This window comes from Salmo salar, chromosome 16, assembly GCF_965601325.2.
Source record: "Salmo salar chromosome 16, fSalSal1, whole genome shotgun sequence".
In the NCBI taxonomy this organism is placed as follows: domain Eukaryota; kingdom Metazoa; phylum Chordata; class Actinopteri; order Salmoniformes; family Salmonidae; genus Salmo; species Salmo salar.
In genome coordinates this window covers 8887957-8912898 of record NC_138306.1, presented here as the reverse complement: position 1 = coordinate 8912898, position 24942 = coordinate 8887957, and the positions used below count along the sequence as shown (strand labels likewise).

Sequence of the window (24942 nt, the reverse complement as noted above, 5' to 3'; positions counted from 1 at the left end):
ACATTTCTACATGCAGTTTTCCTGAAAGTTACATTTTGTATTTATTTAACTAGTCTGTCAACAAATAAAAATAAATTGGACATCATTTGATACACATGCAGGACCTCAAAGTCTCAGAACAAAGCAGTGAGCCAGACGCCGATCCCCTCTGCAGCACCCGATGTATCAGCAATTATACTACTTTTCTCAGGAAGCTGTGATCAGAATGACAGACAATAGCGCCATCTAGCTGTTGACCAGCTAATGGTTGTCAGGCCATGGGTAAATTTGGCACTCACAGGATGCTTAGAACATTTTTTCCCCTTCTGGAATCCCAGTGAGGTCGTTTTTCCATCCCTTGATATATTTTTGTTCCAAGTCAGGTTCAGTTTACATGGAATGTGCAGATGTACAGTACTAAAATGTAACTTTTGTGACTGCTTCCTTTCCCCAATAGTATCTGCCCCCGCAAGTGGGAAAGGACCTGTCTCCTTTTCTTTTTATAAAGGGAAAAATGTGAAGTCAACTTTCATCATACAAAATTATACCACAATTAATCATAATCAGCATGAGAAAATGTACCATTTGTAAAGAAACGTGTAATAGTTTGAATTAAAATAATGCAAAGGACAACAAAAATGTGTCAGTGCTCAAGTATTGGACTTTATTGACAGTTAAGCAATATCAGTGCACAATACCAATCACTTGAATACAACATGATCAAAATCCATTGCTTTCTACATACACATGGTTTGTGAGCACATTGGCTAATCTTGTTGGGCAAAGTGAAGATTATATTTCATGATTTCATTGAGATTTAAGTTCAGTATGGTAAGCCTTTATACGCTATACAAGGGGACGATCAAAGCTAGATTACCTTCTCACGTAAACTTTTATTCGCCAATTAAAAGACAGTATAAAATTCACTTAAACATATCGGTATAAACTCAATATGCTGGGGAAAATATATTTCTGTACCCCCACCTTCGACAAACGTTACAGGCAAAAGGGATGCGGAGGTAAGAAGTTATCCAATTAATTTAAAAAGGTGACTTTTGTTACGTTCTTAGACGTTCACACCAGTAAACCAGATCAAGCTTCATTGGAAGTCCAATCCAGGGGTTGTATTGTGTTAGTAGACCAGGATATTTATATCAACATTTCTGCATTGGGCTGGGCTTTCTTGTATAGGCATTTCTCCAAAAAAATAAGGATATTCTGTATCCCAACATGAAACACAAAGCCCATCTAAGAAGTAAAAACAAAGGCAACTTTTGAAACGTTACGGCAGCACACCAATGATTAACTTACAGTTTATGATTTTATGTAACAATTGAAGAATGAGTATTGCAACCACTACAGCCTTGCGTGGGAAGAATAGAATTCCCATAAACAAAATGCAACATGCTCCTTATCAGCAACAGGGCATTGAAGAGAACTTTGGTTTAAAACAAAGATTTCAGACAAGCTTCAGTTGACCAAGCACACAAAGACCATGGTTTTGTTGACTTACTCTCTAGATTGGACATCTTTTGCATGCCCTTTAGGGAAAAGACCCTAAGGCTAAAAAAGGTGTCAAATAAACATTTTCTTCAAAGGGGATAACAAATCAAATAGTGTTAACGCAATACTTGTCACTCAGTTAATGTGGCAAAACTAACTACGTGGTTACAGTAGGAGCAAAACAAAAAAAGCACAGATGTGGTTTGAGACAGTCCATCGGCTACATTAAATTCATATTGCAAAAACAGGACAGGGACCCAAAACAAATCAACCATTAAAATGAAGGTGAAAGGGAACGTATTTCTCAGTCTATAATACAGGGGAGGCTTCAGTGCCTATACAGAGCACAGAGATCGATGGTTATCTACTATGCCATGATAACATGCTTGGCTAATTATTGCAGGACATAAGCAGTCTCTGGCAGTGGTTAGTTTAAGGGCAGATTAGGGTGGTAATAGATCGATAGCTGTACTGCATGTCAAGGTATGTTTCTCTACTCTATGGTTCCTTGACAGTGGGACTCTATGGTGCCTTCTGGTTGGTTTCTCAGTCAGCCTCTTCTTCTGACTCCTCTTCCTCAGCTGTTTCCAGCCAGGTTAGCCACTGGTTGACCTAACAGGGGAGAGAGTTAGCAACTGGTTGACATAACAGGGGAGAGTGTTATACAGGGTCATGTTAAATAGGGCAGAATGTTAAGCAAAAAGATGTGTTGTTATTGACCAAGTTCAGGTAGGAGGCTACCTCCCCGTTTCACTCAGTTTCCAAATGCTTTCCACATACTGAGCGCAACCCTGTTGTGGTTGCAAGAATAAAGGACTGGGTACACATGTTTAAGTGTATAAGCTACCAGTTGGTCAACTGTGACAGATTTCTCAACAAAAAATACCTGGAATAAAGCTTTTCCCTTTCCAGGGAATTCTTGGGTAATATCTTCTTTCCATGCAAGGAAGGCCTCTTCTTCAATGATCTCCATGTCGTAGAAGTGGACATAGTAGCGCAGCAGCATACCTGAAATAAACACACACACACACACACAACACTATGACAACTACACACAGTATGCAGCAGCAGAGACACAGTTGCAATGAAGTCGACATAGAATATCCTACTCGCATGTCCAAAAACGAGCAAATAGATTCAAATCTTGATCACTGAAGCAAAAGTGAATAGGTTTCCACCACGTTTCCACCAAATTATTAGTTTCAATGACAGCCTGGCAAGTGGCGTGGGACAGTAAACCTACCTTTGGGAAAGTGGCTGGCGTGGCAGTGCACCTGCAGGGCGTACAGGGCTGAGACCTGCAGCTGGGGCTGGTCGTGTAGGAACTTCTGCATGACGGGTTTGAAGGCCAGCAGCAGCTGCTTCTCTTGGTCCAGCTGCTCTTTGGAGGGCCCCGCCGCCTGCTCCTCTCCACCACTGCCCTCCTCCTCCTCCACACAACACAGCTCCCCTGAGATGTACTGCAAGAAACTGGGAGGAGAGGGGAAGTGTGGGTAGCAACAGTTAGAGCATGGTAAAATGGATACACTAATGTATGGTCCCAAAAGTGTATTTTACACATTCCATTAGTTTGTGTCTTCACCCACCCCAGTGTGCATGAAATATTGTGCAAAAATAGACTGAAAGGCTGATTCTATATTGTGACAAGTACAGTCTAGACTCCACTGTCATATTGGTCTCAAGCCTTGAATGAATACCTTTATTCAACCATAAGCAGTCTAAATAAGATTTCAAAAGTAGTCTCCGGGCCTCCCGCAGCAGTCTAAGGCACTGCATCGCTACAGATCCAGGTCCAAACCCGGGCTGTGAAGCAGCCGACCGAGACCGGGAGACCCATGAGTCGGCGCACAATTGGCCCAGTGTCGTCTGGGTTAGGGGAGGGTTTGGCCAGCAGTAATGTTCTTGTCCCATCGCGCTCTAGCGACTCGTGGCGGTCGGGCGCATGCACGCGGACTTCGGCTCGCCAGCTGTACGGTGTTTCCTCTGACACATTGGTGCGGCTGGCTCACAGTTTAAGCAAGCAGTGTGTCAAGAAGCATTGCTCTCGACCTTCGCCTCTCCCGAATCCGTACGGGAGTTGCAGTGATGGGACAAGACTAACTACTAACTGGATATCACGAAATTGGAGAAAAAGGAGCAACATTTTTTTTTTTTACAAAAAGTAGTCTCCATCCTGGAGGTTCAGTACCTACCTGGTCATGAGGATGTTGACAAAACCCTTGTCAGTGTGGAGCTTGGGGGAGATGTTGTCTTTGATCCACTTGTAGATGGCCTGCGGTGAGGGGTCTGCCTTGATCTGCAGCAGCAGGTCCTTCTCAAGCTTCAACAGGGGGAACAGGAAGCTCAGGCCCTTACCCTCCAGGATCTCCAACATGCGGTCCTTGTTCTGGTCAATCTCTGGAGGACCAGAACGGACAGACAGGTCAGATTAGCCATAGCATCACTGACATGGAAGATGAATGTGCTGCAGTCTCTGCTGATACTGTTCAGATATTGTAATCATTAGTCTCTTTCGTTGGTCATCCGTGATATCAAGTGCCTTTAGTCTAATGATTATTAGATGCCATCACATGAGAAATTTAACATCACAGTGAAATCATTCCATTTCAGTCACTAAAGCGCCTTTAGAGGGAGTATGTGGAGAGAGGGTTGTCAACCTACCGGGTAGCATCTTTTGCATGTTGACCTTGCTCTGTTGGAAGAGGTCAGTGAGCCACTCCTTGTCCGTGAGCTTGGCAGTCTGCTGCAGACAGAGCAGGAAGAGGGGGAAGTGGGTTCCATTCTCCAAAGGGTGGGCCAGCTCAGACACGCTCACCAGCTCAGATATGAGGGCCAGGGCTGCAAACTGGGCCAGGTAGGATTTCACTAGCGGCACGTCCACCTCAATCTTAGGGCACTGGTCAAGCACGTTGAGGAAAGCCTTGGAAGCGAGGATGGAGGGAGAGAGACAAAGACATTAGTGAGACGAAAACAAAGCTTTACCAAGCGCTTCAAAAGTATTTGACATGAATGTCAAAAACATTGCGTGGAAGAGACACATACCTGCATGAAGTTATCCCCGGTGACGAGGCCTTCTGTGCGAAGCGTGTGTATGAGGGTGCTGGCATGCTCCTTATCCTCATCTGACCGGTCCAGCGACACCACAATGATCTTACTCAGCATCTCCGGCAGGAAGTGCTTGGGAGCCTTCATCTCTCTGACACCGTTCACAGCATCATCAATGTTTTTGCTGTTCAGGTATTCCGTTACAACAGTCTCCTAAAGGGGGGAGAGTGAAAAGTGAGCCTTGTTTAGTGTTGCACGGTGTATTGGTGCCAATAATATATATTGTGATAACAAAGAGTTGTGATACCAGAATTCAGTCACATCGGTACTAAATGGTTGCCTACCGTCATTTTCAGCAGCTCCTCCCTAGCCGGTGGTGGTTTCTTGCTGGTCTTATGAGGTTTCTCATGAATGGGAGGAGGGTTGCTTTTGAGGCCGAGCTGTGGAGACTGGGGGAGAAGACTAGGTGAACTACACTGGAACAACAAACTTGGCAAGCCCTCAAAAGCCCAGTTGGAATCGGAGTTGGGGTCGATTCCATTTTAAGAAGTTAACTGACATTCCAATTTTCTTCATTGAACAGCAATGGGAAGAATTTGAATGTCAGTTTTTTTCCAGAATTGAAATCGACCCCAACCCTGGTTGGGGGGTTAAAAAGGTGAAGTGGGGTGTGCTCTGCTGATCCCTTACCTGTCCCAATGGAGGGGTGTTGGTGCGGGGGGGCTGGGCACTGGGGGGGATCATGGTGGGGATTTGGGGCTGCAGCTTGGGAACCTGGTTCTTATTCAGGAGGAACGACTGAGCTGGTCTCAGGCTGATCTACAACATGGGGGGAGAACAGTAGCAGAATGGTTAGCATGGTGTCTTGGAAAGGAAGATACTGAGATCAGCAGAATATCATTCCCTCAATCAGTCAACAGACCAGATACCAGTTTTAGAGAGAAGAGGTGTAGCATAGGAGAGCAGGAAGTAGGAGACAAGACTGGCAGTAGGTTTTTCCCCCTCAGAATTGTTATCGTCACAGGGCATGATCATACAGGGATGCAAACTGGTGAGGGCCCCAGAAAAGTGACAAAAACAAATGTTAGAATGGAAACACGTGAACATTTTAATAACGATGTGATACCACGTCAAGTATCACGATACCGAGTAGTATCGTCACACCACAGGATTTGCCCCGGCCAACCCTCCCCAGGATGCCTGTTACCGTTTTCTATACGTGCTGCACAAAAACAGTGTCCCTGATATTCACACCTCTACTCAATACAAGACATTGAATTTAACTTCAAACTTTTTACTGTATAATAGAAAAGGCAGGACTTGACATTAACTCCTTTTTTTGGACAAGTAGGACAGACTTCTTTTGTTGTCCAAAAGATCAAGAGACTTGTAACATCATTTTATTGTCATTGTATGATGCAAGGAACCACTTTACAAAATTAAATGTATTACTATATTTTTTACCATAGAGAATCAGACAAAAATGTAGCATATAAAATAGTGCAACATTACAATTACAACCAAATACTTTTTATGGCTTAATAAAATGAATTCCCTCCAGGGCTCGAAATTAAGGGCGTCCGGTCGTCCATGACCATTAAAAAAAATATGTCCACGGTTCAAAACAGAATCTGGAACAGTTCTGGGACCACTGCACATAAAAACATTTTAAAAAGCAAGTGAGGCTGATGCAACAAATCAAACCCTTTAGCTTAAACCGTTTATAAAGTTATATTTCTAAATATTATAAACTCAACAATGCGCACATGGCTGTAGGCTGTGTGAGAGAATGTCCCAAAATGCAATTAGCAGGAAAACACTTCTCAAAAGTGCACAGCACGCCGAGCGGTTATGTGACAGATGAAAATATTTTTTAGAAATAAAGTGGAGATCTAAAGATGCATCAACTAGCATGGGTTACTACTGCAATATGACTAAGATTATGCCTTTGGCTGCTGAACAATAGAAAAGGAACATTGATTTGAAAACCAGTAGCACATGAAAAATTCTGGTTTCAATGGCATATTAAGTGTTTCTAAAATAATTCCCTCAACATTTCTATGGTTGTATTTTGGCTAGGCTACTTGACATAAAATGACAAACTTAATTGTTAAAACCTGGACGTTTTATGGTTAAAGTGAAGGTTGCACGATATAATTTCTACAAATCTGACAGCGTAGATTGATTATTTTCCATATAAAACTGTCTTCATGGAAAGTGTAAACTACTATTTTCGAAATTAATTATGTTTATCAAACACCAAAAACACATTGCGGCTTTGACGTCAAGAAAGGAACAGCATGCTGGTGGTTTCGGTGAGTTCTTATATCTCAGTGATGAAGGCGAATCAGGTAAGTAGGTACTAAAGTGCCCAAAGAGTTGTAATGTCATGTTGCTAGCAGATAAAAAAATAAATAAAAAAGACTAAAAAAAGATAGCAGGCTAATAAGTGCACCAGGATATGCAAAACGAACTGGCCCACTCGGATCTAGCATGGTGTTTGGGGATGAAATAAGCTTGCAAGCTACAACAACTTCAACACGGCATGTTTTGCATAAATGAATGGTGAAATACTAAATTAAGATTAACATCATTATTTATTTCAAGGTATGTCTTTATTTTTGCTGAACTGCCTGCTCTTTATTAGCCGATATAGCTTGCAGGATATCATGGTAGCCAATGTCTGTTAGCCATTATACCTGGATTTACGTTTACTGCTGCTAGTAACATTAGTACTCAGGTGGCTAGCTATAGCTACCATCGGACAATAACAGTTTTAGCCGGTTTGGTTATAGACGTTCAATGTCTACTATGACAGTAAAGGTTTATCTTGCTTTTGTGTAACAGTACGAGAAATGCTGAGTCGCTTAACTGCTAATAAGTGATGCGTTTCAGGCTGCTATATGATAGATGGTAGGGGTAAGCCAGCAGGGGTGTAAAAGGGGATATACTAGATTTTTAGCTGATACAGAATAAAGAAATCACAGGATATGGTCTGATGATAAGTTGTCTTTATTCAGTGACAAAATATATTTTTCAACAATGAGGACTTTGTATGACTTGGGTCTTCACCGTCTTTTGTGGAGAGTGGCTTCACTCCTGCTGTGCATTCACTCGTGTTCTTCTCAATGTCGCTTTTCCGTCATGACTTTGCCCAAATTTGGATTCAAAAAAAGAATTGCCCAAAATACTAATGTAAAGGGGATATGTCAAATCGGGTGCTTTTAGTTGGAAGGATGAAACCAATCAGAATGTTTGGGGGAGAAGGTAGTTGGTGGTTTGGGCTAGAAACTTGAAACTAATGAAAAGGTGCAAGCATGACTGTCACTGTGCTCCGTTTTTCCTCTATGGCAGCGGCACTCAGCCTAGTCAGACTGGCTTGCCTGTTCTTACCGGCGAAATGAAAAAATACGTATCCACTTCGCTCGCGCTGAGTGCCGCTCCAATAATTAAAGAAATGTAGGAAACCACATCACGGTCTGCAAACCCCAGCTCGCCATCATGGCTAAATAACATTTTAAAACTGATGGGAGATGCACAGAAAGAACAAAGGGAGAGAAGCAGCAGAGTATGCTAATGGCTGGTTAGAGGATGTGGCTGGCTGCTCACAGTTGTCAGACATGATTTTGGATGAAGCACTCATTCTGATGTGACATATCTGACATCACACTCTGAACTCTGATATTCTGTGTGTAGCGATGCATTCTGTGCTCAGTCATCAATTTCAATATGAGAAACATACAACACTATTTAACGATCATACAAGATCCTTTCGCTTCTCTTTTATAGCCCAATGGGTGATACACTGCGGACTTTGTCAGGTTATTTTTCGGTGTTTAAAACAACTAATTGACAAAGGTCGGTTCAATTATTTGAATTCTATTTCGTTCAGTTTTTTGTTTGTTCTGCAGTTTCTCTAGAGATAAATCAGATCATGCCCGAACTGTGCGATGTAGTACTTGTCCGGTCTGTGTTTCTTTTACGCCTGCTATGTAAGAGAGAAGAATGCGCAATCAAGAGGGGATAAATAGAAAGCAGTTGCTTCGTGAGGTATTGGTATTCAGCAGTCATAAAAGTATTCCATTTTTACTTTGAAGACCTACTAAAATTGTTATTTTGTCAGACAACATAGGTAGCAGCTCTAGAGATTATACACAATGACCAAAATATTTTATTAAATTAAAGTGAATAACTGATGGTTAGTAAGTGATAAACAGCCATGGGCAGTCACTACCATCATGGGACTTGTATTAATTGTTTTATTTGGTGTTACAGCACTCAACTGACACGATGCATAGCGCAGCTAAGTTTTTTTTATTATCGAACCTGAAATTGTGATTATTATTTTTGGTATAATCGAACAAACCTCAAAAAGCACTAACCGCTCAGCACTAGTGGCCAGACTGGTGGGGAGTGGGTTAACCTCTTGGGGCTAGGTGGGACGCTAGCGTGCCACCTGTGGTGCACTCCATCAACAGCAGGTGCATTTCAAGAGCGGCAAATTTGAATCCAAATAAATGTCAAAATTCAAATTTTTCAAAAATACAACTATGTTACACCATTTGAAAGATAAACATCTCCTTAATCTAACCACGTTTTACGATTTCAAAAAGGTTTTACGGCGAAAGCATAAATTTAGAGTATGTTAGGACAGTACATTTACAAGAGTTGTGTGTAATGTTTTGTCAAGTCAAAGACAGGGTCACCAAAACCATAAAACCAGCTAAAATGATACACTAACCTTTTACAATCTCCATCAGATGACACTCCTAGGACATTATGTTAGACAATGCATGCATTTTTAGTTCTATCAAGTTCATATTTATATACAAAAACAGCGTTTTACTATGGCATTGATGTTGAGGAAATCGTTTCCCTCCAATAACCGGCAGTCAAGTCAGCGTCACAAATTAAATAATTAAAATTAGAAAACATTGGTAAAATATTATATTGTCATTTAAAGAATTATAGATTTACATCTTTTGAACGCAATCAACTTGCCAGATTTAAAAATAACCTTACTGGGAAATCACACTTTGCAATAATCTGAGCACTGTGCCCAGAAAAATACGCGTTGCGATACAGACTAGACGTCATGTTGGGGAGATCTAAAATCGAAAATACTATGTAAATAATCCATTACCTTTGATTCTCTTCATCAGATGTCACTTCCAGGTATCACAGGTCCATAACGAATGTAGTTTTGTTCAAAAAAGCTCATCATTTATGTCCAAAAATCTCCGTCTCGTTAGCACATGATGTAAGCCAGCCGGACTTCTCGTCATGAACGAGGGGAAAAAATATATTTCCGTTCGTTCAAACATGTCAAACGTTGTATAGCATAAATCATTAGGGCCTTTTTTAACCAGAACATGAATAATATTCAAGGTGGACAAATGCATAGCCTTTTATAACGTATTGGAACGAGGGTACCCAACATGAAGTAGCGCGCCAGGTGTCTAATGGGACATCACCGTTCCATGGCTCTTGTTCGGTCAGATCTCCCTCCAGAAGACTCAAAACACTTTGTAAAGGCTGGTGACATCTAGTGGAAGCAATAGGAAGTGCCAAAATATTCCTAAACCCCTGTGTTTTTCAATGGGATAGGTTTAAAATCAATACAACACATCAGGTATCCACTTCCTGTCAGAAAATGTCTCAGGGTTTTGCCTGCCAAATGAGTTCTGTTATACTCACAGACACCATTCAAACAGTTTTGGAAACTTTAGAGTGTTTTCTATCCATATATAATAAGTATATGCATATTCTAGTTACTGGGTAGGATTAGTAACCAGATTAAATCGGGTACATTTTTTTTATCCAGACGTGCAAATGCTGCCCCCTAGACCCAACAGGTTAATGTACCTCTTCTAGGTTGAGTTGTCCCTTCTTGCTGAAACGTGGAGGCATGTCCTTGTTGGACTGGACCTGCTGTTGCTGGCTCTGGTGGTTCTGGTTCTGGAAATGCTGATTCTGCACCTTTAAAACAGACCAGACAAGAAACATAAATTGGTGGCACTAGCGGGAAGAGAGACGTTTCCTTTCCACAAGCAGGAAGAAAGGACAGCTCATCTCTGTTGCGCACACATGCTGCAAGTTTACTAAACCATTAATCTGGTTTAAAAATAAAAAATTGCATTGACTCAAATCAAATCCAGTTATTTACTGCTAGTTTGATAATCAAAGCTGCTAGATTACCTGGTTGGACTTGATAAAAGACTTGTTGGCTCCAATTTCGAACGAAGACTGTGGTTGGGGGGCGGTGTTGTGGCCGTTATGTCCGTTGACGTTGAAGAGCGGGTTGGAGCGATGACGTCCCAGAGTGGGAGAGAACCTGTCCTGAATGACCCCCGGGCCCGTCCCTATCCCACCACCTGAGGAGACAGGTTAGAGAGGAGTGCGAATTTACATCTGGCTGTCACATTTTCTAAGTCACAGAGCATGTTTGAAGTAGACTTCATTAGTCAGACTGGGTAGAATCACTGGTCTACAAAATCATGTTACATCCCAAATAACTACTCATTTTGTGATTAAATGTTCCCCTCAAACACGCTGGCAGACAATAAAGTGGTTAATGGACGAGACCTAGACAGGCACATGGACAAACCTACGCCCATGCCTACCTGGCATTTGTCCAAACATGTCAGCCAATCCCCCGAGAGTCTCCATTTTCATCCGGTTTGGCATAAAAGGGCCTTCCAGGAAGAAGTCCATCCTCATTCCCTGAGCCATGGTCGCTGGGATGAAAACACCCAAATCCTGGGGAGGAGGCAAAAACACACTGTGAATAGTGCTCAAAATGGCCCTAAAAATACATCCTATTTGTTGGTTCTTGATGTTGTAGTTATATAGCCATGTGCATTCTCTGCCACTCATAACTCTTAGATACACTGAGCAACTCCTGAATAATCACATGCTTCCATTAGTAGATGTGTGAAGGCATTTTCTCTGTTGTGTAATAAGTGAGAGTTGCTTTGGAGAAAAAAAGAGAGACCTGGAGGGGTTGTCAGGAAGCTCCAGTTATAAACAAGCATAGGGTTGCTGTACCAATAAGCTTGGCCTAAGAAGCCACAGGTAGGGCATCACATGTTCAAAGATGCTACTTTGACTTAAGATAGTGATATGCACAGGCTCGTTCTCAATTGGTCTTTCCTCAATTCCTCGTGTCCTCTTTCCTCGCCTCCTCAACAGTATTGGAAGAGATGAGAAAGTCCAAGGTCTCTCCTCCTTTAGAGGATGCGGCAATGAGAGAGGATGAGATGAACAGGCAATAATTCCGGTTCTCTCCACTAACTCACTTTCACTGCCTCCTGACGGATCTGGTTGATGGTCTTTGGTCCGTTGTCGATGAAAGCTTTGCGGGGGACCCAGTTGTTGTCTCGCAGCTCTACCGTGTCTTGCAGCAGGAAGCGGATCCTGGCGGGCAATTCCTTGTTGTTCATTAAGGATAACATACGGCCAAAGTACTGGTCCATTAAAGACTGTAGGGCAGAGATGGACAGTGGTGTCATGACAGCGAGAGAGACAGACATACAGGCCGTAGGGATGACAGCAGACAGACTGCTAGGAACAAGAGAATGTACCTTAGCTTTTTCATGGTCGAGTCTAGGCCCCACGGTTCTCATTATCTGACAGAGGCACTCCAGATCCTCCCCCATATCCTTGAGTTGGACTCTCTTCTTCTTTTCCAAAAGCTAGGGAGAGGGGGATGATGGTGTTATACAAGTGGCATATTAGGGACCTGTGCCAGTAGAAAAGTAAAAACTATGAAGATTGCAAAGCAGAACTCAACTAGACAAAGTTGTATCTTAAGTTGCAAACAATGATAAAAAGTTATACAAAACTAAATCCAAAAGAACTACACTGAAATGGTAGAACATACTGTTTTGATGCACTTATGAAGGATAGATTCATGGATGAGGTCGAGTTTGCCAAGTTCCGAGATGAATTTAATGTTGCCAAGCATCTTGATCTTGGCAATGGCACGCTGCTCCTCCTCCTCAGAAGTAAGAGGGTTGTCATGTTTGTCATAGACTGGTAGAAGGAGAACATCAAGTTAGTACAAGTACAATAGGGAGTCAAGGAGCGGACTTGTGGTGGGTCTTGTCCCAAAACAGCCGTGTAGGGGAGTAGTAGTAGTACTCACTTTCAACATTTCTGCTGCGGTTTTCAAATTCATCTTGAAGCTTGGAAATTAAAAGTCTTCTGAAGGTCTGCAAAATCAGGACAACATTTGAGATTGAACATCAGAACCAGTGACATTCTATACAGGCACTTGGGACATAAAGAGAAGACCAAAGTAGGTTCTACACTATCGTACAGCACATATAGATTACCACACAACTAGATTAAAAGACATAACCGTGCAGAAAATAAAAACTATCTAAACATGATGCTTACAGTGCTCTGCTTTTGGGATGTTTGGATCTCGGGCGAAGGGCCATCAAAGTTTGGTGCGTCCTCTGCCAAACGCAGACATAGCTGCGCATAGAGTGAGCTATACTTCGGCTCTTCTAGGGCTTTGTCTACAATCTAGATGGGAGGGAGGAGAGAGGAAAATATATATTTTTTAAATCCATTAAAGCATCAGTTATACATGGAGGATGCCAGGAAATTATAGATTACATTTGCAAAGAGCAGACACGGTTAACAGGAAAAAAAACAAGAGGCTTACTTACCAGCAAGATGATTGCTTTAAGGACGAGTTTTGTATCTACGCCCACATTCAGGAGCTCAAGGCATAGCTTGTCAAACTTCTCAGGCGTGAGCTTGTTGAGTATGCTAAAGAGGAAAAGGAGGAGCGGGGAGAGAGGATAGAGAACAGGGAAAGTCAGGGGTACATGCATAATCAAGAGGGGTTGAGAAATCAACAAGCTTTGCTTGTTAGCCATATAAAGTTGCAGTGGTCTGCTCTTGTAAACATCTGACAGAGAAGCATGTGCTCATGCAGGCGGCAAGGGCACAGAGCATAAAACCAAACACATTGAGAAAATAAAGCTTAAACCAATTTGTGGCCAAATTGTGTTTCTTGACACTTACCCTCTCACTTTCCTGAAGATTGCATCGTGTCGCTCTTTTTCGTTGCTGGAGTTGGCATCTCGTCTAGTGCTTCGTGAAGGAACCCATTTCGGAGCGCTGTGCCCGGGGGTTTTCCCCAGGAACTCGCTGGAGTAACAGAAAGGAGACTTTGTTGAGCTACGGCACTAAGTGATCATACACCACCAGTACTACATACAGGTGACAGCAAATCACATCTGCAATGCTGGAGAGCAAATACACTGAGGATGACGTTTATCATTCTAGAGAGCATCAATTCCATTCAGATACAGTTCGCATACAAAAAAATGCCTTTTAGCTGAAAGGCAGATGGCTCCAGTTCCCAGTATTTATTATTTGTGGATCCCTTAGGATGATTTCTGGGAATCATGCCTGTGTGGTAGGCCTACCTGTTGCCGACAGTCTTGGGATAGTGCTGAGGTGCACCCCTACCAACACCTCCCCCCGAAGAAGCACTGTTAGGGTAAACGGAGAACAACATTGAATATGCAAGAGCATTGCACAGGAATTTAACATGTTTAACTAATTGAAAGAGTTGATCAGTTTCACACTCCCCTCCATAGGTCATTCATGTCCTGTAAGTGAGAGCTAAAAAGTGTTGATTGATTTAAGCAACATATGGTTGGTTCCATAAGATTAGTCAATACATTGTCACCCAGAGCCGTATAGCTTGCATGCAAGGCTCTGTTGGCATCTATTCATCTAGGACTATAGCCTACTTCAAGCTAAAGTTACTGTCAAGACAAATCTGGATATACACTGAACAAAAATAAACATCCAACAATTTTGAAAGATTTACAGTTCATATAAGGACATCAGTTAATTGAAATAAATTAGGCACTAATCTACGGATTTCACATGATTGTGAATATAGATATGCATCTATGGTCACAGATATAAAAATAAAAAAAGGTTGGGGCGAGGATCAGAAAACCTGTCAGTATCTGGTGACTACCATTTGCCTCATGCAGCGCGGCATCTACTTCACAGAGTTGATCAGGCTATTGATTGTGGCCTGTGGAATGTTGTCCCACTCCTCTTCAATGGCTGTACGAAGATGCTGGATTTTGGCGGGAACTGTCGCCCATGTTGATCCAGAGCATCCCAAACATGCTCAATTAGTCACATGTCTGGTGAGTATGCAGGCCATGGTAGAACTGGGACATTTTCAGCTTCCAGAAATTGTGTACAGATCCTTGTGACATTGGGGCTGTGCAGTATCATGCTGAAGAAAAAGTGGCGATGGTGGCAAATGTGCCTTAGGATCCTGTCACGGTATCTCTGCATTTTATTGATGGCAATTTGAATGCACAATGGGTTCCTTGTCCGTAGCTTATGCCTGCCCATACCATAACCCCACCATGGGGCACTCTGTTCACAAAGTTGACATCAGCAAAACGTTGGCCCACACGACGCCATGTCTGCTCGGAACAGTTGAAACCGGGATTCATCCATGGAGACCACACATATCCAGCGTGCCAGTCACCATCGAAGGTTAGCTTCTGCCTACTGAAGTTGGTTACGATGCTGAACTGCAGTCAGGTAAAATCCTGATGAGGACGACGAGCACGCAGATGAGCTTCCCTGATACGGTTTCTGAAATTCTTTGGTTGTGCAAACCCACAATATCATCAGCTGTCCTGGTGGCTGGTATCAGATGATCCCGCAGGTGAAGAAACCGGATGTGGAGGTCCTGGGCTGGCGTAGTTACATGTGGTCTGCGGTTGTGTGGACATTTTTAAAACGGAGGCAGCTTATGGTAGAAAAATGAACATTCAAGTCTCTGGCAACAGCTTTGGTGGACATTCCTGCAATCAACATGCCAATTGCACGCTCCCTCAAAACATGAGACATCTGTGGCATTGTGTTGTTTGACAAAACGGCACATTGACTGGCCTTTTGTCCCCAGTACAAGGCGCACTTGTGTAATGATCATGCTGTTTAATCCGCTTCTTGATATGACACACCTATCAGGTGGATGGATTATCTTGGCAAAGGATAAATGTTCACCAACAGAGAAGTAAACAAATTTGTGCACAACATTTGAGAGAAATATGCTTCGAGCGTATGGACAATTTCAGGGAACTTTTATTTCAGCTCATGAAACCAACACCTTCTATGATGCGTTTATATTTTTGTTCTGTATAAAAAAGGCCTGTCAGCCATAAAGACATGACAAATCACAATGGACTGACATCGGACCGTGTTACCATCACCATAGTGATATCGCCACTGTGGACCTGAACAATGGCAGTTATTCACATTCAACATCTGGAGCATAAAGAGTAACCTACTTTTCCTTGTTTTTGCTTTGCTGAAGCCATTCGTGTTGCATAATATCCACGGTCTTATCTTCATGGAAAGCATGTACATACTTTATTACTAATTATTAAATTAGGCAGATCATATTCTTTGGATAACATAATCTACTCCTGGGTGGGTAAGGAACTGAGTCCAAATAAATGTTGCCATGTCATAACGATTCATTGCAATATTGACTGTGAAACAACGGTGGAAATTGGGAAAAATTAAGTCTTGCCATCACTGGTCTCACCGTTATCCAAAAAGCTCAGGCTCTGGTGCAGAATTAAAAATGAGTACATCCAAAATGGTAGTGGCAGGGGAAAGAGTGACCACTGAAATCTTTATTGATAAACATTGCTGATTACCATCTCCAAAATATAGAGGAGAAAAAAATGTGTCACTGTCTGGTATGACATTGTGCACATTCAGAGTAGGAGTAGGCCTACTCATTGCAGCAGTACATTTACCAAACCTAATAGTGTAGCTAAAACCCCTTACTAAATCAATGGTGCCTGGTACATTGTTGGTGCTCAGGACATTAAAGTGGCACCCACCCACATACCATTGATTGCACCATTCTTAACAAAGAGCCCATTGAACACAAATATGCTTCATATTTGCCCAAATCACAGTTGATGCTACACTATTTTATGTTACACAGTGTCAGCTTTAGCAATTTTTTGAGCCACGGCTATCAATGTGAATGTGGTTTGACTGCATCCTGACCTGACCCTAAAGCCTCTGGATAACATCAATGTCAAGTGACATGTCCTAGTTTCTTAGATTCACTATATACTCACACAGAAGTACATGGAAACCCCTTCAAATTTGTGGATATGGCTATTTGTTGTGGACAGGTGTATAAAAATCGAGCAAACTGCAAAAGATGGCGCCGAAGAACATGGCTGACGTTTTACATTCTCCCAACCAATTGTGCTATTTTGTTAGTTTTTTTGCGTAACTTATTTTGTACATAATGTTGCTGCTACTGTCACTCATGACCGAAAATAACTTCGGGACTTCAGAACAGCGATTACTCACCGCGGACTGGAATAAACTTTTTCCTTTAACGAGTCCAACGAGAAGGATATACTGCTTTCACTGGAAAAGGCCCAGAACAGGACCCGTAATTTGCTTGAAGAAAAGACGCAGGAAAAGGGGCCGCAGATGGGGCTGCCTTTGAGAATCTGTAGGCGAGCGAGTAAACTCCCACTACTACTCGTTCTTCTTGCTAACGTTCACTCATTGGAAAATTGAAATTGATGACCTACGATTAAGATCATCCTACCACTGGGATATTAAAAACTAACATCTTATGTTTCACCGAGACGTGGCTGAAAGACGTTACGGATAATATAGAGCTGGCGGGATTTTCCATGCACCGGTAGAACAGAGAAGTTATGTCTGGTAAGACGAGGGGTGGGGGTGTGCGTCTATTTGTAAATAACAGCTGGTGCGCAATGTCTAATATTAAAAGGAGTCTCGAGATATTGCTCGCCTGAGGTAGAGTACCTTATGATAAGCTGTATACCACACTATCTATATTATTCGTAGCCGTCTATTTACCACCACAGAACGAAGCTGGCACTAAGACCGCTCTTAACCAACTCTGTAAGGCCATATGCAAAGAAGAAAATGCTCACCCTGAAGAGAAGCTCCTAGTGGCCAGGGACTTTAATGCAGGCGAACTTAAATCAGTTTTAACACATTTTTACCAGCATGTCACATGTGCTACCAGAGAAGGAAAAAAAATTCCTACACCACCTTTACTCCACACACAGAGATGCATACAAAGCTCTCCCCTGCCCTCCATTTGGCAAATCTAACCACAATTCTATCCTCTTGATTCCTGCTTACAAGCAAAAACTAAACCAGGAAGTACCAGTGACTCGCTCAATACGGAAGTGGTCAGATGACAGATGCTACACTAAAGGACTGCTTTGCTAGCACAGACTGGAATAGGTTCTGGGATTCATTCAATGGCATTGAGGAGTATACCACCTCAGTCATCGGCTTCATCAATAACTGCATCGACGACGTCGTCCCCACAGTGACCGTACGTAGATATCCCAACCAGAAGCCATGGATTACAGGCAACATCCGCATCGAGCTAAAGGCTAGAGCTGCCGCTTTCAAGGAGCGGGAGACTAATCCGGATGCTTATAAGAAATACCACTATGCCCTCAGACAAACCATCAAACAAGCAAAGTGTCAATACAGGATTAGGATTGAATCCTACTACACCGGCTCTGACGCTCATCGGATGTGGCAGGGCTTAAACTACTATGGATTATAAAGGGAAACCCAGACGCGAGCTGCCCAGTGACGCGAGCCTACCAGACGAGCTAAATGCCTTTTATGCTCGCTTCAAGGCAAGCAACACTGAAGCATGCACAAGAACACCAGCTGTTCCAGATGACTGTGTGATAACGATCTCAGTAGCCAATTTGAACAAAACCTTTAAAAAAGGTCAACATTCACAAAGACTGTGGGCCAGATGGATTACCAGGACGTGTACTCAAAGCATGCGCGGACCAACTGTCAAGTGTCTTCACTGACAATTTCAACCTCTCCCTGACTGAGTCTGTAATACCTACATGTTTCAAGCAGACCACCATAGTCCCTGTGCCCAAGGAAGCGAAGGTAACCTGCCTAACTGATTACAGCCCCGTAGCACTCACGTTGGTTGCCATGAAGTGCTTTGAAAGGCTGGTCATGGCTCACATCAACAGCATCCTCCCGGACACCCTAGACCCACACCAATTCGCATACCGCCCCAAAAGATCCACAGATGAATCAATCTCAATTCACACTGCCCTTTCCCACCTGGACAAGAGGAACACCGATGTGAGAATGCTGTTCATTGACTACAGCTCAGCGTTCAACACCATAGCACCCACGAAGCTCATGACTAAGCTAAGGACTCTGGGACAAAACACCTCCCTCTGCAACTGGATCCTGGACTTCCTGTCGGGCCGCCCCAGGTGGTAAGAGTAGGCAACAACACGTCTGCCACGCTGATCCTTAACACTTGAGCCCCTCAGGGGTGTGTACTTAGTCCTCTCCTGTACTCCCTGTTCACCAATGATTGTGTGGCCAAACACAACTCCAACACCACCATTAAGTTTGCTGACAACGACGAGACGGCCTATAGGGAGGAGGTCAGAGAACTGGCAGTGTGGTGCCAGGGCAACAATCTCTCCCTCAATGTGAGCAGGACAAAGGTGCTGATCGTGGACTACAGGAAAAGGTGTGCCGAACAGGCCCCCATTGACATCGACAGGGCTGTAGTGGAGCGGGGTGAAAGTTTCAAGTTCCTTGGTGTCCACATCAACGAACTATCATGGTCCAAACATACCAAGACAGCCGTGAAGAGGGGACGACAAAACCTTTTCCCACTCAGGAGACTGAAAAGATTTGGCATAGGTCCCCAGATCCTCAAAAGGTTATACAGCTGCACCACCGAGAGCATCCTGAACGGTTGCATCGTCGCCTGGTAGGGCAACTGACGGCATCTGCCCGCAAGGCACTACAGAGGGTAGTGCATACAGCCCAGTACATCACTGGGGCCAAGCTTCCTGCCATCCAGGACCTATATAATAGGCAGTGTCAGAGGAAGGCCCTAAAGATTGTCAAACACCCCAGTCACCCAAGTTATAGTCTTTTCTCTGCTACCGCATGGCAAGCGGTACCGGAGTGCCAAGGCTAGGGCAAAAAGGCTCCTCAACAGCATCTACCCCCAAGCCATAAGACTGCTGAACAACTAATAAAATCGCCACCAGACTATTTACATTGACCGACCGACCCCCCCCCGTTTGTACACTGCTGCTACTCGCAGTTTATATTATCTATGGATAGTCACTTCACCCCAACCTACAAATTACCTCCTGTATTACTAACCTGTACCCCCGCACACTGACTCGGTACCCCCAGTATATAGCCTCGTTATTGTTAGTGTTACTTTTTATTATTATTTTTTACTTAGCCTGTTTAGGATAGGGGCAGTATTGACACGGCTGGATAAAAAACATACCCGATTTAATCTGGTTACCACTCCTACCCAGTAACTAGAATATGCATATACTTATTACATATGGATAGAAAACACCCTAAATTTTCTAAAACTGTTTGAATGGACTCTGTGAGTATAACAGAACTCAAATGGCAGGTCAAAACCTGAGAGATTCCTTTACAGGAAGTGGCCTGTCTGACCATTTCTTGAACTTCTTTTCCATCTCTATCATTTACTAAGGATCTCTGCTCTAACGTGACACTTCCCACGTCGTCCATAGGCGCTCAGAGCCCGGGAAAAAACAGAATGTCGTCATTCCAGCCCCAGGCTGAAACACATTATCGCCTTTCTCAAGTGGCCGATCAAGGGACACTGGGCTTATGCGCGTGACCCCGACCGCCCCCGCCTTTGGGATTTTTTCCTCTGTTTGCCGAAAAGGAGATTCCCTGTCGGAATATTATCGCTTTTATACGAGAAAAATGTCGTAAAAATTGATTTTAAACAGCGGTTGACATGCTTCGAAGTACGGTAATGGAATACTTAGAATTTTATTGTCACGAATTGCGCCATGCGCGCGACACTTCTTTACTATTTCGGATAGTGTCTGGAACGCACGAACAAAACGCCGCTATTCGGATATAACGATGGATTATTTTGGACCAAACCAACATTTGTTATTGAAGTAGCAGTCCTGGGTGTGCATTCTGACGAAGACAACAAAAGGTAATCAAACTTTTATAATAGTATATATGATTATGGTGAGTGCTAAACTTGCCGGGTGTCTAAATAGCGAGCCCGTGATGCCTGGGCTATGTACTTAGAATATTGCAAAATGTGCTTTCACCAAAAAGCTATTTTAAAATCGGACATATCGAGTGCATAGAGGAGGTCTGTATCTATAATTCTTAAAATAATTGTTATGCTTTTTGTGAACGTTTATCGTGAGTAATTTAGTAAAATGTTAGCGAATTCCCCGGAAGTTTGCGGGGGTATGCTAGTTCTGAACGTCACATGCTAATGTAAAAAGCTGGTTTTTGATATAAATATGAACTTGATTGAACAAAACATGCATGTATTGTATAACATAATGTCCTAGGGTTGTCATCTGATGAAGATCATCAAAGGTGAGTGCTGCATTTAGCTGTCTTCTGGGTTTTGGTGACATTATATGCTGGCTTGAAAAATGGGTGTCTGATTATTTCTGGCTTGGTACTCTGCTGACATAATCTAATGTTTTGCTTTCGTTGTAAAGCCTTTTTGAAATCGGACAGTGTGGTTAGATTAACGAGAGTCTTGTCTTTAAATGGCTGTAAAATAGTCATAGGTTTGAGAAATTGAAGTAATAGGATTTTTAAGGTTTTGAAAATCGCGCCACAGGCTGGCAGTGGCTGTTACGTAGGTGGGACGAATTCGTCCCGCCTAGCCTAGAGAGGTTAAGAAAAGATTTGCCAAATAGACTAAACTCTTCTTGAACTGCACTGTTGGTTAAGGGCTTCTAAGTAAGCATTTCACGGTAAGGCCTACACTTGTATTCAGCGCATGTGACGAATAAAGTTTGATTTGCAATCTCCATAAACAAACATTGGCAGTATAATGACCTTACTGAAGAGCTCAACGGCTTAATGTGGCACCGTCACAGGAAGCCACCTTCCCAACAAGTCTGTTCGTACAATTTCTGCCCTGCTAGAGCTGCCCATGTCAACTCTAATACCCTGACTACACCGATCGCAACGCGTGCGTGAGCGTTGCAAAATACATTTAGGAATCTGTTATTCAATTATTGCACCCGCAATGCTCGCGAGCGTCTGCGTTGCCAAGGGCTAAAATAGAAGTCATTCCTATTTCTGAAGCAGATCACGCTGCAAGTCCTGCCTCTCCCATCTCTTCATTGGTTATACCCACATGAGTAATTGAAAGACGAACTGTGTTGCCGGTTGTCGTGGTAATACTATGAAGGTTTATATGTCAATCACCATATAAGTTCAAAGATGAAAAAGCCTGGAAGGAGGAGAGATGACCAGAAACGATTCGGTTCACCTTTTTATGTGTGGATTAATTGTCGGAGTAGAGGACCTTGTGCATTTCAGGTAAAATAACAACCTAATGTTTATACCCCAGGACAAATTAGCTAGCAACAGCAAGCTAGCTAAATAGGACAAATTAGCTAGCAAGTGCAAGCAAACTAGCTAAATTGCCAAAAATGTTTAATGCTTTTCGACCTGTCCCCAAATGAATGTCATTGGTTCAGAGTTTGTTTTGATATTTTAACCTGCGTGTCGTGATCGCATTTGGTGTAGGGGGACAAAATACATATTTTGGACGATGTCGCACGCGCACAGACGGTTTGGGTTCCTTGTAAGTGTTGTTATTGTGAAGTGGAAACGTATAGGAGCATCAACGGCTAAGCCGCAAAATGGTAGGCCACACAAACTCACAGAAAGGGACCGCCGTGTGCGTCTATCTTCGGATGCAACACTCACCACCGAGTTCCAAACTGCCTCTGGAAGCAACGTCAGCACAAGAACTGTTCGTCAGGAGCTTCATGAAATGGGTTTCCATGGCCAACCAGGAGCACACAAGCCTAAGAACACCATGCACAACGCCAAGCATCGGCTAGAGTGATGTAAAGCTTGCCGCCATTGGACTCTGGAGCGTTCTCGAGTGATGAATCACGCTTCACCATCTGGCAGCCCGATGGACGGACCTGGGTTTGGTGGATGCCAGGAGAACACTACCTGCCCCAAGGCATAGTGCCAACTGTAAAGTTTGGTGGAGGAGGAATTTTATTTTTTATTTCACCTTTATTTAACCAGGTAGGCAAGTTGAGAACAAGTTCTCATTTACAATTGCGACCTGGCCAAGATAAAGCAAAGCAGTTTGACAACATACAACAACACAGAGTTGCACATGGAGTAAAACAAACATACAGTAGAAAAATAAGTCTATATACAATGTGAGCAAATGAGGTGAGATAAGGGAGGTAGAGGCAAAAAGGTCATGGTGGCAAAGTAAATACAATATAGCAAGTAAAACACTGGAATGGTAGATTTGTAGTAGAAGCAAGTGCAAAATTAGAAATAAATAAATAAATAGAGTAGGGGAAGAGGTAGTTGTTTGGGCTAAATTATAGATTGGCTATGTACAGGTGCAGTGATCTGTGAGCTGCTCTGACAGCTGGTGCCTAATGCTAGTGAGGGAGATAAGTGTCTCCAGTTTGAGATTTTTGTAGTTCGTTCCAGTCATTGGCAGCAGAAAACTGGAAGGAGAGATGGCCAAAGGAGGAATTGGCTTTGGGGGTGACCAGAGAGACATACCTGCTGGAGCGCGTGCTACAGGTGGGTGCTGCTATGGTGACCAGTGAGCGGAGATAAGGGGGGACTTTACCTAGCAGGGTCTTGTAGATGGAATAATGGTATGGGGCTGTATTCCATGGTTTGGGCTAGGCCCCTTAGCTCCCTGTGAAGGGAAATCTTAATGCTGCAGCATACAATGACATTCTATACGATTCTGTGCTTCCAACTTCGGCAACAGTTTGGGGAAGGCCCTTTGCTATTTCAGCATGACAATGCGCCAGTGCACAAAGCAAGGTCCATCCATAAATGGTTTGTCGAGATCGGTGTGGAAGACCTTGACTGGCATGCACAGAGCCCTGACCTCAACCCCTAAAACATCTTTGTGATGAATGGACCAACATCAGTGCCCAATCTCACTGATGCTCTTGTGGATGAATGGAAGTAAATCCCTGCAGCAATGTTCCAACATCTAAAGGAAAGCCTACCCAGCAGAGTGGAGGCTGTTACAGCAGCAAAGGGGGGACCAACTCCATATTAATGCCTGTGATTTTGGAATGAGATGTTCGACAAGCAAGTGTCCACATACTTTTGGTCACGTAGTGTAGTTTGATAGTCAAGGCTGCTAGATTACCTGGTTGGTCATCTGTGGGACAGAGACTATGCTGTTGGATTGCTGTACTATGTTGTAATAGCAACAATATCAGACATAAGAAGTCAGGGCCTGATTTTCAGAAAAGCAGCATACTGATCCATGACGGGTGGGGTATGAGGTACAAATGACACAGCAAAGAGGATGCCGCTTGATGAAACCCCAGCGTGTGTGTTTGGAAATGTCCCCTCAATTTCTAAAAGGATTCCTATTGAGGGAAGAACATACCTGAAACGAGAAGCACCCCCTACTGCAATCACACTCTCCACTTTGGCGGCTTGACAAAGATGAATCTTTAAAAGAATAATAATAACAGGGGAGGGGTGGGGAAAACAGTGCTGTAGGAGAGAAAGATATGGATCATACATTAGTATCATGAGTTTCATTAGTTACCAAAAATGACGATCTATTCAACAAAGATGGATTCGAATGCTGACTTTGTCAAGTGCAACGACTAGCTAGCTAACTTCAATTATACGGAACAAAAATATATATATAACGCAACATGCAACAATTGCCTTGATTTTACTGAGTTACAGTTCATATGAGGAAATCTGTCAACTGAAATAAATTAATTTGGCCCTAATCTATGGAATAAAAATGACTGGGAAAAGAGATGCATCTGTTGGTTACAAATAGAAAATTAAAATTAAACGGGCCTCGATCTCGTCACGGTATTTCTAGTCATTCAAATTGCCATCGATAAAATGATATCGTGGTCGTTGTCTGTGGCTTATACCTGCCCATACCATAACCCCACCATGGGGCACTCTGTAAACAACGTTGACATCTGCAAACCGCTCGCTCGCCCACATGCCATACAAGCGGTCTGCGGTTGTGAGGTCGGTTGGACATAGTGCCTCATTTTCTAAAATGACATTGGAGACGGCTTATGGTAGAGACATCTATGTTCAATTCTATGGCAGCAGACATTCCTGCAGTCAGCATGCCAATTGCACACTCCTTTAAAACGTGAGACATCTGTGGCATTGTGTTGTGTGACTAAACTGCACATTTTAGAGTGGCCTTTTGTCCCCAACACAAGGTTTACTTGTGTAATGATTATGGTGTTTAATCAGCTTCTTGATATGCCACATCTG

At 43.1% G+C, this 24942-nt stretch overlaps 1 protein-coding gene across 1 annotated transcript; it reads right to left on the bottom strand.

The window, feature by feature from the left end:
- Positions 1 to 620: 620 nt before the first annotated feature.
- On the bottom strand, positions 621 to 24697 carry LOC106573141 (eukaryotic translation initiation factor 4 gamma 2). The gene is made up of 21 exons (XM_082963242.1): positions 24665 to 24697; positions 24071 to 24180; positions 13974 to 14039; positions 13567 to 13692; positions 13206 to 13308; positions 12928 to 13059; positions 12674 to 12740; positions 12410 to 12561; positions 12111 to 12221; positions 11826 to 12008; positions 11151 to 11286; positions 10726 to 10901; positions 10393 to 10506; positions 5218 to 5346; positions 4872 to 4976; positions 4525 to 4740; positions 4144 to 4402; positions 3675 to 3879; positions 2726 to 2952; positions 2369 to 2490; positions 621 to 2094 (listed from the first exon to the last, which is right to left on the bottom strand). Exons 1-21 carry the CDS (start codon positions 24695 to 24697, stop codon positions 2029 to 2031), a joined length of 2838 nt encoding a protein of 945 aa, XP_082819368.1. The 3' UTR covers positions 621 to 2028.
- Between the last annotated feature and the right edge of the window lie 245 nt (positions 24698 to 24942).

Bases quoted from the DNA above. Each gene is read 5' to 3' on its own strand.
- LOC106573141 (XM_082963242.1), bottom strand. From the start codon at position 24,697: ATGTCCAACCGACCTCACAACCGCAGACCGCTT. The intron at 13,309-13,566 runs GTAAGTGTCAAG...TTTCCTCTTTAG, and splicing joins ATCTTCAGGAAAGTGAGAGG to CATACTCAACAAGCTCACGC. The intron at 4,977-5,217 runs GTAAGGGATCAG...CTTCTCCCCCAG, and splicing joins ACACCCCTCCATTGGGACAG to TCTCCACAGCTCGGCCTCAA.